Source organism: Pipistrellus hanaki (assembly GCF_964339955.1).
Source record: "Pipistrellus hanaki genome assembly, chromosome: 18".
Classification (NCBI taxonomy): domain Eukaryota; kingdom Metazoa; phylum Chordata; class Mammalia; order Chiroptera; family Vespertilionidae; genus Pipistrellus; species Pipistrellus hanaki.
This window is the reverse complement of record NC_140520.1, coordinates 9787226-9801525: the sequence shown is the minus strand read 5'-3', so window position 1 is coordinate 9801525 and position 14300 is coordinate 9787226. Positions and strand designations below refer to the sequence as shown.

General features: G+C 43.3%; 1 protein-coding gene across 1 annotated transcript in view; it reads left to right on the top strand.

Annotated features, from left to right (window-relative positions):
- WDR3 (WD repeat domain 3) overlaps window positions 1-14300 on the top strand; it is a 29270-nt gene that overhangs the window by 4823 nt on the left and 10147 nt on the right. Inside the window, exons 4-15 of the mRNA XM_084865403.1 lie at window positions 955-1073; window positions 2728-2806; window positions 3900-3995; window positions 5648-5761; window positions 5932-6033; window positions 6470-6567; window positions 7664-7771; window positions 8281-8511; window positions 10705-10798; window positions 12504-12605; window positions 13719-13804; window positions 13968-14103. Coding sequence (XP_084721529.1) covers window positions 955-1073; window positions 2728-2806; window positions 3900-3995; window positions 5648-5761; window positions 5932-6033; window positions 6470-6567; window positions 7664-7771; window positions 8281-8511; window positions 10705-10798; window positions 12504-12605; window positions 13719-13804; window positions 13968-14103 — 1365 coding nt within the window. The remainder of the gene's footprint in view (window positions 1-954; window positions 1074-2727; window positions 2807-3899; window positions 3996-5647; window positions 5762-5931; window positions 6034-6469; window positions 6568-7663; window positions 7772-8280; window positions 8512-10704; window positions 10799-12503; window positions 12606-13718; window positions 13805-13967; window positions 14104-14300) is intronic.

Genomic DNA, 14300 nt, shown 5'->3' with positions numbered 1-14300 from the left:
TGTACACAAAAATTGTTGGATGAAAAATGGGCACATCGTGTACACAACAGTATAAGTGATAGAAACAGAGCGAGAAGAATGGGTCTGAATGGGGAGCTTCGTTTTGTTTTCTGTCATAGTCCTGATTAGAGCCCATTAGCTATAGGAACAAAATGAGTACGCCCCTGGTAACTGCTGTATAACATCATTGTGGGAGTGCTGCCCAAAATGGTACATGAGGGCAGAGACAAAATGGTTATCTTTGCCATTGAGTTTAGTAAAGTTGGTAGCTTTCTTATATCTCAAAGTTAGAAAATGTAAAAGATTCCATTTGCAATGGTTTATTAAGTAACAGCCAGAAAAATACTATGAAGCTTGACTAAAGAAAGTAACAGAAGATTTGAATAGACACACAAACCATGTGCTTAAATAAAAAGACAGTATAAAAATGATGCTAGTGTTTTCTAATTAATTTGTATATAAAAGCAATTTAAATAAGTATCCCAATGGGTTTTGTTGTTGTTAGAACACGATCAAATAATTTTAAAACATCTATGGAAAAAACAAATGAATCATAAACTCTAGAATTTGGGGAAAGAAGACTAATAAAAGAGAGTTTCAGTTTTGTGGCTTTTTTTTTTTTTCAGGATTAGATTTTTTTTTAGGAAGTTTCAGATATTAAAATGCACTATGAGGTCATAATTGAAAACATTAATCTCATATTAGTACAAAATAGGTAATTATTACAACTTAATGAGAGTTCCAGAAACAAATTATTTTCTTATTTCTAATGAGTGTATTTTGGAGATGATATTTCTGAGTAGTAGAAAATAATGGGTGACTTATAAAATGGTATTTAGACAATTGGCTAACTACGTGGAGAGGTATATAATAAAAATTTGTAATAAAAATGTTGCATCCTGTTGTTAGGCCTTTATATGATAAAGAAGGTTCTGTATTATTTGATCCCTTTAGGACACAGATATTATTGTGTGGGACGTGATCAATGAAAGCGGCCTCTACCGTCTAAAGGGGCACAAGGACGCCGTCACACAAGCATTGTTCCTACGAGAAAAGAACCTGCTAGTCAGCAGGTAAAGAAAAAGTTTCCCTTCCAGTTCTTCTCTAGGTGGAGGGTTTTAAAGAGGCAATTTGCTCCATTGCTTACTCATTTCTCCACGCTACACTCAAGCTCATGTTCTAGTTTCCTCTGTTTTCTCTGCTTTCCTTTCCTCTCCCCTCCCCTCCCCTCTCAAACAGTATCATAGAAGCTATCTGGAGTTACTCAAAGTATTTTTAAATTCTACTTTCTGATACCAACTTTTCCACGTTCCTTAACCTCTTTGATGTGCCTTCTATAGAATGAGCTGTGCACTTTCTGGATCCTCAGAAAGTCAGGAAATCACAATATGGAGCAGTGGGCAGAGGTGAATACTAAGTATTTGGTTTAGCCCAGTGGTCGTCAATCTTTCAGACCACCAGTTGGCGACTGCTGCTCCAAAGGTTTCCTTAAACCATCAGTTGCCAACCTTTAGGACCTCATGGACCACCAGTGATCCACGGACCACTGGTTGGCTATCGCTTGTTTAGCCTGTCAAGAAGAGACGTGCTCTGTATTTAGGCCTTCTGACATCTAGGTCTAACCATTTGAAATTTCCATTTGTGTAGGTCAAAAATGATTGGTCAGATATCAGCAATTGTATAGGGTTAACCTAATGTAACAGTTATCATTCCTGAGGAATGGCCACCCAGGGAAGTTTGGGGTCCTGAGATTTGCCAGGCAGTAGCTAGAAGAGCCATAGGAACGACTCGGGAATTTATGAAGGAGCACGCGTGCTAGGCCAGTGGTGGGCTGTTCTTGTGGGGTGGGTGGAACACCAGTGTGTCCTGTTCAGATAATAGATTCCGTGAGAGCAGGAATGACTGCAGTTCTACTGGAATATGAACATAATAGTTTAGGGAAAATAAAGGAAGTGGGATTTTGTAGGAAAGACTTCGTAAACGGGATTTTTGTTTTCCCCCACTTTGGTCATGAAAGGGGATTTAATTAGATTCGTATTAGTGAGGGAGCGGGACAGACTAGAGCCTATTGGCAGGGAATTTTAGAGCCAGATGATGGGAGGTTTGAGAAGGGTGCTGATGAAGAGCCTGATTTTGAGTCTGGTGTGAACTTAGAAAATTGAGATTATTGGACAGAAGTGTATTGGATGTGACAAGGGAACGGGAAAGGGCAGAGCAGCCAGACGAAGAGCTGTTAAAATAATCCAGGCAGTAGGCCTTAAATACAGAAATAATTGGAAGGAATCAAGGCTTATCGACTTCACCAAGGCGGCATTTTCAGGATGTAGAGAAAAATGACATGGGAGCCTAGGGAGCAGGGAGATCTAAGCAGTTTCTGTTACAGTGTGCAAGAATGTTCCTGCTGTGATGATAAACATGATGGGCTTACAGATGAAACTTACCATTATTACTGATTTTAGAGAGAAGCCAATCGGTTGCCTCCCCCATGTGCCCTGACCGGGAATCGAACCCGACACCTTTTGGTGCATGAGACAAAGCACCAACCAATTGAGCCATTACCATACCTAGAAGTATTCCATGGAGAGCTCAGATCCTTTTTAAAAGAAAGTCGGGTAGAGTAGCAGTGTTAGACATACGTTATCTGTTTAAGGCTTCAAATGAGACCTTGGTCTCCATGTTAGTTTCAAGATTCTTCCTAATAATACTTTTTCCTGTTTCTTCTTTTAGTGGGAAAGATACCGTGGTGAAATGGTGGGACCTTGATACCCAGCACTGCTTCAAAACGATGGTTGGCCACCGAACTGAGGTACATGTGGGCTCCCAGGCCCAGGGAAGAATTGGGGGCAACAGGAAAGGCTGGTTTTCTCCCCCGGTCCTTTCATGGCTCTTTGCTTTCAGCAGCAGTAATCGTCCACTGTTACCTAGACAGTCAGTGTGATTGGGGAGGTGCCAGCCATCAGCAGATACTGGCATTTACTTAAAATTGGCTTTGGATACGTTTCAACCCATAAATATGAGTTGTTTTTTTGTTTTGTTGTGTGTGTGTGTGTGTTTAATCCTCACCTAAGGATATGTTTTCATTGCTTTTTAGAGAAAGGAGGAGGGAGGGAGGGAGCTGAGTTACTCCTGTACATGCCCTAACAGGGGAACAAATTTCCAACCTAGATATGTGCTCTAAAGGGGAATCAAACCTGCAACCCTTTGGTGCACCAACTGAGCCACCTGGCCAGGGCTAGTTTCATCATTTTTAAACAATAAGCGTCCACCTTTATGATTGTAGGGAGGTTTAATGACACTATGTATACAGTACCTGGCCCAGTGACGTGTGAATAGCAAATTGTAGTCATTATAAAAGTTACCTGAACTTAGATCGCTTCAATAGAGATCAGGGAATATTACACATCTTTGCATCCTACTTTGTTTAAACCAGGCTTTCAAAAGTATATACCTGGAGTAAATGAGGAAACATGAGTTAAATCTCCGGTTATTGATTTGCAATAGTACTGCTATTTTTATTGTTTAGTTCTTAGGTATTTGAAGCGGAATATTATGCAGCAGATATGAATGGAGCTTTCATTTGCGAGGCAAGGAAATATTAGACTTAAAAATCTTCATTTGAATGGACTCTTGTTAGGATTTATGTTGAACACCGTTCTCTAAACTTAAGGATAGCAAATTGCAGAGAAAAATCAAGTTATCAGACAACAATTCTGCCATAGGCCATTTTTTCTTTCTAACAGTGGAATTTCTCACAATCCATGTTGACAGAATTACCTTAATATTAGACTTTGCAAATGCCAAAGTAAAGTCACTGCAGTGTACTAAAGCTTTTGGAGTGTCATGTCATACAGCCTGGGGTCTTAAAAGTTGTATTATTGGAATCTCTTTATACTCTGTAGGTGTGGGGATTGGTTCTGGTGTCAGAAGAAAAGCGACTCATCACAGGGGCTGCGGACAGTGAGCTGAGGGCCTGGGACATAGCCTACCTGCAAGAGGTAATTCCTTTTCTGATCATGTGCCTGTCGTGTTTCACCAGTGTTAGGGGCTCATTGGCTTTAGAATCAGATGTAATTACCAAGTGCTTCACACAGCGTCACGTAGCACTAAAGCAGGGGTCTTCAAAATATGGCCCGCAGGCCACATGCGGCCCGCAGAGGAGTCTGATCCGGCCCGCCAGGTTTTTTGGGCAGTGAGCGCAGCCAAGGTGTTACAGTAGGAATTAGTTCATATAGTCCGGCCCTCCAGCTCTCTGAGGGACCATGATCTGGCCCCCACTTTAAAAAGTTTGAGGACCCCTGCACTAAAGGAATGCTGTCACATTGATAACCTGCAACTTCTAAACAAGTTTTTCTTCATTCTGTGCTCCATCGCCCTCATGGGTTCGGGCTTGGAAGGATAGCTTTAGGCGTCTAGCTTCTGATCATGCTAATGTTTTAGTTTGTGGGATTCTTAGCCTAATATCCCTGGACCTTCGGTGTCCATGGATGGACTTGAGAATATCAGTGACTCTTTCCCCTCAAACAAAAGTCTAAAGTTTATGTGTTTCTAAATACATATATTCTGTGATCTATAACTTTATCTCAGATCCTTAAAGATTTTGTGAGGAAAAGGTTCTGTTTTGTTTGTTTTTGTTTTTTAATATAGTTTTATTGATTTCAGAGAGGAAGGAAGAAGGGGAGAGAGAGGAAAAAAAATCAATGATAAGAGAGAATCACTGATTGGCTGCCTCCTGCACACCCACTACTGGGACCTAGCCTGCAACCCAGTCATGTGCCCTTGACTGGAATCGAACCCAGACTGACACTCTCCACTGAGCCAAACCAACCAGGGCTGGACCTTAAGTTTAGCTGGAGTTTGGTGTGTGGTGTGTCCAGCAGCCACTTTGATAGGTTCTACATCAGTAGGCGAGGGCTTAGCTTTTCTTCCTTCCTTCCTTCCTTCCTTCCCTTCCTTCCCTCCCTCCCTCCCTCCCTCCCTCCCTTCCTTCCTTCCTTCCTTCCTTCCTTCCTTCCTTCCTTCCTTCCTTTCTTCCATCCATCCATCCATCCATCCATCCATTGATTTTATACAAAGAGGAAGGGAGAGAGATAGAGAGTTAGAAACATCGATGAGAGAGAGTCATCGATCAGCTGCCTCTTGCATACTCCCTACTGGGAATATGCCCGCAACCAAGGTACATGCCCTTGACCGGAATCGAACCCGGGACCTTTCAGTCCCCAAACCAACACTCTATCCATTGAGCCAAACCGTTTTAGGCTAGCTTTTCTTTATTTAAGGGGAAAGTATAACCTCTCTTGCAATGCTTTTGCAATTCTTAATGCCAGTTTGAATCTTTTCCTCTAGAATACCTTTTACCTAAGAAGGTTTTAATGTTAATGAAGAGTCAATTATAATTTTGTCACCTTGTTACTAAATAATAGTTTTTATACTCTGGAAGTTACTGGAGATAGGATAACCAACAAGGTTTTGTATGCATTTGTTACAGTCAGTCTTTAATATATCCTGATAAATGTCCTTCCACTGAAGAGGTTTGATTAGAGAGATCACTGAGTGGAGGGTACTAGTGTCCATCAGGTTCCTAAGTCATTAGGGTTAAGAGTCATTTCCTAGAACACATTATTTCATATTTTCCATTTTTGTAAAACAGATTCAAGATCTAGAAGAACCAGAGCCCAAGAAAATGAAGGGGTCGTCCCCTGAAGTACAGGACACACATGAAGCCGAGAATGGTGCCCTCGAGGTGGACGAGGCTCCTGAGGATGTAAGGCATTCCTGTTTCTCATCTCTAATTGAGCTGAGTGGTAGGGAAAGTGAAAATTGTTATTGAATTTGTAATTCTCAGCATTGTTGTAGGGAATGACTTTGTTATCTGCGTTTCTCAGTCGTCTTTTCAGAGGTTAACCTTCCTCTTCCTTGTTGCTCCTTCTGCAGCGCATCCTCACCTGCAGAAAAGCTGGCTCCATCCTGCGGGAAGGAAGGGACAGAGTCGTGAACCTCTCGACCGACAAAACAGGCAGAATGCTTGCTTGCCATGTAAGTTCCAGTCTCAGGAGGAAGTAACAGGGACTAGGCATTCCTTTCAGAAACCTGTTCTTTCATAGTCCGTGGGGAGATGAATTTTTCTTTGGTCTGCTAAAACTCATGATGATACTGTTGGACTTATAATCCCAAGCTTCTGTCAGCCACCACATTAATAATGGCTGTTATGTTCTTACACGCAACCATTTATTACATGCTTGCTTCCCTAAGCAGTCTCACAGCATTAGCTCTTACTTAGTCTTCAGAGCAGTGCTCTGAGTAGGAGATGGTGTTCCCCCTTCACAGATGAGACAGAGAACCCAGAGAGATTGAGTTGTCCGAAGTGATACAACTAGTAAGGGAAGAAAAGGAAACGGTTTTAGTTTTTACTGAGAAAAAGCTAGCTGACAAATTGCCCATCCTGAACTCAGTCAGCCTTTTGTCTTTCTAGGGAACTGACTCTGTGCTGGAAGTGTTCTGCATCCTCTCCAGGGAGGAGATTCAGAAGAAAATGGATAAGAAGATGAAGAAGGCCAGAAAGAAAGCCAGGTGTGTTTCCTTAATACTACGTAATAGTCAGGTATCCTGGGTGGGCCCATGTAGCCATAGAAAGACTGGGTTAAGGAAATATTTACTCTATTTCCAGTCACTGTTAAAAGCTAGATGTTGAGGCATGCTGGTAGCCCAAGTTTACGTTTCTCCTCTTTCGTACAGCTTTTTAACTATTGAATTCCAGTGTTGAAGTCAGCCACACCGAGCTAGTCAGATTTTTAAAAATTAGTTCTAAATGCCTTAAATTCCCAGAGGGCAGCCCTGTGTCTTCAATGACAGCAGCCTGTACAGAAGGAAGCGGGTTGCATGATGCTCCCCTGTGGGACTGTGAGAAGGAAGGCTGGCTGGACAGTCATGTAACTGAAATATGGAGGCTGCATAACCCTTAAATAGGACATTGTAGTCATAGAAATTGGTTCCTGAATGGTTGAAACTTACCACGTCTCAAAGAAATACAAAGTCATCTGACTTGGCAACTCTTTTGAGATCTGGTTTATCTGATATGATTGGATTGAATTTTTTAAAAATCCAGGTTAATGGAGTTTCTAAAATGTCCTGAAAAAATTTACCAGAAACATTTTAGTGGAATAGTTCAAATAACAGAGACTTGTCCTAGGAAATTGTATGGGCTCTTGCATTCAGAGCTCTCCGCCCCCATTTTTTAAAAATGCAGTTTTACTGATTTCAGAGAGGAAGGGAGAGGAAGATAGAAACATCAGTGATGAGAATCATTGACTGGCTGCCTCCTACACGCCCCCCAACTGGGAATCAAACTTGTAACTCGGGCATGTGCCCTTCACTGGAATCGAACCCAGACCCTTTAGCCCACATGCTGATGCTCTATCCGCTGAGCCAAACCAGCTTGGGCGAGCCCATTGTTTGAGAGAACCCCTTAAATGCAGTAATACCTTACATTTGTGACACTGCAGTGCACAGAGCTTTTCTCAATCTGCTACATTTGTTGTCCTCACAGTCATCCTGTATGGTTATGTGCCTGTCCCAGATCACACAGGCTGTGAGTCTCAGAGCCAGACTGACTCACCTAGTAGCAAAGCTGCTGGAAAAGTGGTAGCATGACTTTGTTTCCCTCTAGATTAAACTCTGGCAAAGGGGAGGAGGAAGACCTGGAAGTCAGTGTTGAAATGACTCTGCAAGATGAAATCCAGCGGGTGGCAAACATCAAAACATCTGCCAAAATCAAGTGAGTGCGCATGCAGTGTGTGAAGTATCTGAGGGTTGTAGCAACAACGAATAGCAGCATTGTATTGCTTGGTCACGCTATTTGTAAGCAGACTGTAAGAATTGTGTATATGGAGACAGTGATCATGGGATGCCTGTGTCACTCTTAGCTCCCGCTCCCTCATAGTGGGCACACTTTCTCGTCATGTCATATTAGTTTTACCTTTTATCTATTTGATCACTATTCTTTTCTGCTGCCAGTTTAAAAGAAAGATTTATCCCTCATATGCCGAAAGGATTTAAGGTCACTTACAAAAGATACACAAGAACAACATATATGCCAGGTCCAGTGATTAAGCCCAGATTTCTTAACAGCCTATACGCAACTAGTATCCAATACTCAGACTTCTCTCACATCTAAAATTCTTTACACTTGTTCACACTCATATAGATTGAGGACATTTCAAAGCCTTTGTCCTAGAAAAAATTAACTGTGGGGGCTGAAACGTTTACAAATATTTCCACATGCAGATCCTTTGACCTGATCCTCTCACCGCAAGGAGAGTTAAAGGCTGTCTTCCTGCTGCAGAACAACTTGGTGGAATTGTATTCACTGAGCCCGTCAGCGCCTGCCCCTCAGCCTGTGAGGACGAGCAGGGTCACCCTCGGGGGCCATCGCAGTGACGTGCGGACTTTGTCCTTCAGCTCCGACAATATCGCTGTCCTTTCCGCGGCAGCCGACTCCATTAAGATTTGGAACAGGTTTGTGAAGTGATTTTTCAGTAGTTTTATCCAGCAGTGTTTTCTTCCCTTTGAATAGTCTTAATACTCTTCATGGTTAGTTATTAGTTTCTTAAGGCCTTAAAGTCAGTTCCATCCAAATGTATCTTCAGTGTTTTCTGAGTGTATGTCTGTAGGGTTTAGGAAAAGTTGCCTTATTGTTTCCTGCAAAAAAATTCAAACTTGTTCCATGTGTGAAGCTTGTAGCTGAACTTGGCTGGAGAGAAACAAACATACTGCCTACTTGTCGTTACCGGATAGCATGAAGAGCCTACCTGAATTTAACAAGTAGGCGATGTTTGGTCTTCACTCCTCACTTTGCTAGGTGACTCGTTCACACCTTCTATTCTCGAGCACCTTTATGCTGGTGACCTTGCTTCCTACTTCACTGGAAAAGTGGAAACTTCTAGAAAACGTTCATTTGCTCTCATTACACCTGCCACATAGCTGTATCTATCTCCACACAACCTGTCCTTCCTGACAGTGCTGTGTTGGGGCTTCTAACAAAATTAATCATCATTTGTATGTGAATTTCTCATCTTTCCAGTAGTTTTCCTCCTCCTATGTCATCAGTTTCCCTTTCCATCAGCCATTTCATCAGCATATAGATGGGCTGTACTATCTCCCATCTTAAAAGAAGTAATAACTCTGTCTCATCCTCCTCCTCCTCTCCATTCAGCTCCCCGTCTGATTTCTCGTCTCTATGCTGTCTGCATGAGAATTTACCCTCACCATGCCACCACATCAGACATCTTGTTTCCACACCCAGTGACCTGTGAGCTGCATTTGACACTCTCTCCTGGAATTGAGCACTCTCTCCTCTTTAAAACACTTTCTTTGATTTTATTACTTCTTCTGGCTGTTTTTTTTCCTGAGTCTTTTCTGGATCCGTCTTACCTTTTGTGTTGGAATGCTTCGTGGGGGAGTCTTTGTGTCCTCTCACTCTGTGTGACCTCTAGTCACAACTTTCTCTGTGCTGGTGACACAGAAGTTTATATCTCTAGCGTTAGCCTCTCCCTCCCCATCAGGTCCATTTATCCAAATGCTTTGCTTGTGTCACCACTTGGATGTTTAGTAAGCATCTCAAATTTTTACATGTCCCGGACCAGACTTGTGATCTTCATTTCTTCAACAATTTTCCCACCCGCTTCTTACAGACTTCCCCATCTTAGTACATAATCACTTCCTTCCAGTTGTTCTGGCCCCAAATCCTTGTAGCCATTCTTGATTCTCTCTCATATCCCATGTCCAGTTCATTATCAAATCCTTTACCTTCAAAATGTTCCCAAATCCAGCCACCTCATCCCCTGCCATGCCTGCACCCAATTCACACCACCATCATCTCTCTGGACTGTTGAAATAGCTTCCTGACTGGTCCTCCCATAGTCCATTCTCAACACAGCAGCCATGGCAGTCGTAGTGGGAGTTATGTCACTTCCAATAGCTCCATCTCACTCCAACCTGAAGCCAAAGCCCTTCCAGACCTCATCTCTCACTGCTGCCCATCTGCTCCCCTGGAGCCTCACTGGCCTTGTTCTCCCTTCAACACAAGAACATGCCTGTGTCATGGCTTCTGTGCTCCCTGTTCTTTCTGCCTGGAACCACCTTCCCCTGTTCCTCTAGGCTCTCTCCGTCTTCTCATCAAAGGGCCGTCCTGCTACCCTCCCCCACCCTTGCACACACACTCCCCCCCAGCTTTGTGTTTCTCCATAGCACCTGCTACCACCTGGTAGACCAACATTTATCTGTTTCATTCCTAAAGAATGCTAAGCTTCATGAGAGCCTGACTCTCAGTAAGTGTTTGATGAGTGAAGTGGGCATTTGATAGACATTTGTTGAATGGATGAATGTTTATGTAGGGATAGATAGAAAGCTAGCAATCCTGAGCTCACTTCTGTGTAGTGGCAGGTGGGGTCTCTGAGCCAGCAGGTCCTTTTTCTGCCTGCTGTTGTCTGATCTCTGCTCCTCAAGACGAGGGGGCTCCTGCAGTGAAAATAAGCTTTTCTCCCTTGACTGCAATTGGGTCTGAGCCAAGGGTTCTTCGGGCTTTGTCCTCTCTCACGTTGATTGCTTTGTGTGGCTAAGTGTGCATTGAACACACACCCTGACCTCTAAGGTGGGAGGCAGGTTCTCTTCACACACTATTTATGTTATGTTCCATCTTCTTTCTCACAGGTCTACACTGCAGTGTATCCGCACAATGACCTGCGAATATGCGCTTTGCTCATTCTTTGTACCTGGTGATAGGCAGGTGGTCATCGGAACAAAGGTAAATTGAGATTTTTTTTGTCTTGGATTTTGATATCTATCCTACTCGATATTCTTAAAGGCATTTGAGAAACCCGGCTTCTTTTTTAGCATAGTGGAAGTGTTTTAGAGCTAGATAACATGAGGGTGTTCACCGTCCCTGTTTTGTTTTGTTTGTTTCTAAGAAATCAAACTTTATGTCAGTTATGAGGAAGACAAAGTCACAACCCTGAGATAACTGTCACTAACATTTTGGTGATCAGCTTTTGTGCATCTTTTTGAGCACATATATAATTGTGTTTGAGAAGACTAATGATAAATACATTAAGTACCTAGCTTCATGCTTGGCGAGAAACTTCAGTAAAAACATGACCAAGGCCTCATTCCCAGATACTCATCGGATTGGAGGATACCAGGCGGGAATGAGTCAGAATCTCTCCCTTAAGAAATAAATAATTTGGAGCAAGTCCCATAACTTATCTTAGAGTTTCCTTATCACTATAATGGGATAATGAGGCTTGCTTCTGACAGCCCCTCCCCCCCCTCCCCCCAGCAGATGAACCTCGGTTTGAATCCCACCCAGCCCTTCCACTCATTGGCTATGAGGCCTTTGGAAATAACCTACCTCACAGCATGCAAAGCACTTAGCAGAGAGGCTGGCTCACAGCATGCTACTAGTAAGAGCTGGTACCTTAAGTAGCAATGATGAGTAGCAGTGAGAATAAATGGAGTAAGATCTATGGAATGTTTTGAAAAGTGCTTTGCAAGTATTTGTCATTTTTATCTCAGTAAACCAGGGCTGTGTGTGCATGATTATTTTATTAGAAAACCTGTGAAACAATGGATATTCTTTGCCCAGCACAAAGTGAAAAATAAGCTGGAGAGATCATGGGGAAAGAACATTAAATTCAATTAAAAGTCTCCCTCATTTTTCATTCTTCTAACAAATATTCATCTGCCATTTGCTGTTGGGAGACCATTTTGCATGTGGCCTTCAAGGCTACCTGTATGACTAAAATACAGACTTAGCCTAGCCTCTGTGCTATGCAGATAACGTACACTGTCTCATTGAATCCCCACAACAGTGTAGAAAGGTGGGCTTTTACAGATTTACAAAACGGGCCCATAAAGATGACTTCACCAGCAGTCAGAGTTGGAAAGAGGCAGCCCTGGGACTCCAGTCTCCACCTCATGCTCTTCCCACTGGGCGTGCAAAAGCTCAGAGCAGATTTTGCCGCTGTGTGTGGTCCGGGCTGGCACCATGGCCGTGGATTACAAAGGGTCCTAAGCAAGCGTAGCCGGTGTTTTCTAAGCTACTACAATATTTTTAAGGTTCATTGTTCACCCTAGCATGGTAAGTAGATTGTCAGTGTAGGGTAGAGAGGAAACCAAAGCTAGATGGGGAAGGGTTGGTTAAGCCCGTTACCACAGACGTAGTCCACTTACAGGACTGGTTAAACTGTAAAGGTTTCCAGGTTTCCATTTGCTGATAGGTTTATTCTGATTTGCCTGCGGCCATGATGTTTAGCTTTTGAAGATGGGGAGCCAATGAAAATGGCAAGAGTACCCTGCCAGGTTTAACTCCACACATCAGCAGGGGTTCATTGCGTTGATTCTGGTAGGAAGGCAGAGCATGGGCGTGGAGTCCATTTCCAAGCAGGGGCCGCAGTGTAGCTGCTTGGTGGTGGGGGTGCTCCTCAGCGCTGTGCTCTTTCTGCCTCCCACAGACAGGACGGCTGCAGCTGTATGACTTGGCCTCGGGGACCCTGCTGGAGACCGTGGATGCCCATGACGGGGCTCTGTGGTCCATGTCTCTCTCTCCAGACCAGGTAACGTACAGATGTTCACATCTGGACTTCAGGACTCGGCCACCTTTCCCATTTCTTCTGTCAGGTTTCACTGCTGCCTGATAGATTTCTCTCAGCGTTTCTTAAAGAAAGCATGTTTTGTCTAATCTTTTGATTTCCTGTGTGATGTCCTATATGTCCTTGTGAAATGAGTCCTTGTTCAGCTGCTCTCAGTCAGCAGTTAGATGGCATCACATTCCTTGCCTTCATGGCTTTCTGCCAGTGGCTTATGATACTTCTTAAGAGGACAGTTCCTTGGGCAGCGCAGTGCAGAGGGTAGAGGAGGCTCTTCTCCCCTTTCAGTCCGTTCTGTGACTGTTAGTCTAGTGTTTGAGCAGGTAAGTTGGCCCTTTCGAGTCATTCACAGAGGGCTTCCTGCAGAGGTGTCACCCTCCATGAGGGTGCAGTGGCTCAGAACATTGTGAAGTATTATTTGAAAATATCTTAAGAGATTGTGGCCCTTTCATTTGCATATTCTGAATGGTGGTGAACCTTCTTCGTTGAATGTAGACATTTTTTGAGAAAACTGAATCTGGATTTTAGAGTGGATAATGCTGTTGGAGTCAGAATGCAGCAGCATGTAAATTTTAAATGGTTACACCATCTTGCATTTGTACAGTGGTCTATCTTTTCCAAAATATTTTCACATCCATTATGCAGTTTGTTGTTATTTTTGCGATGAGTTTGTAAGCAAGGTGGTCTTTATCACTATGGCAACAGTAAGCATCTCTGTAAAGGTGTTTCCTGTTACAAATCTCTGAATTGGCTGACCAGATTTTAACATATTTTAAGCTGAGATATTGTAGGGATACATTTATGCTCTTAGGTGAATACTGTGAGCAAACTTATTTAGCTGATCCTTCTGTTTATCTGTGGAACTGCTTTGCTACTTAATAACAGATTCCTTAGACTCTTGCCTTCTCAGGTGGAGCACAAGCCCCCAATTGCAGCCCCTAGAGAGAGTGAAGGAGTTAGAAACCACATTTTGTTCTTATCTCATGCCATTGAAGACAAATGGTCTTTATACTATTTTGATATCTTATCCAGGTGTCTGTGCTAAAATTCTTTTTAATTGGGATGTCATTTGGTTTTCAGCGTGGCTTTGTGACAGGTGGTGCAGATAAGTCTGTCAAGTTCTGGGATTTTGAGCTGGTGAAAGATGAAAACAGTACCCAGAAGAGGTGAGTAGACGTTTTTTATTTTCCTCCATTTCTTGGACTGAAAGTGGGGACTCACTGAATGGACTTTCTTGAGTATTTCTGTTGAGCTCCAGAGTTTTTGGCATTTTCGTCTGCCTTTGTAAGGTACTCACTGTTTTTTTCTGGGTGATTTCTGTGATGCTAGGCTTTCTGTGAGGCAAACCCGAATCCTGCAGCTGGATGAAGACGTTCTGAGTGTCAGGTACTCGCCCCATCAGAACCTGCTGGCTGTGTCTTTGCTGGACTGCACTGTGAAGATTTTCTATGTCGACACCTTAAAGGTACCGTGGTCATGCCTTCCTTGTTTTCTGACTGGCCTGGGTGGAGAGTGTAAAGAAGTGGCCTTGTGCTCGGCCAGTGTTGCTCAGTGGTTGAGTGTCAACCTATGAACCAGGAGGTCACAGTTCGATCCCAGTCAGGGCACATGCCTGGGTTGCAGGCTCGCACCCCAGTGGGGGTGGGGGAGATGTGCAGGAGG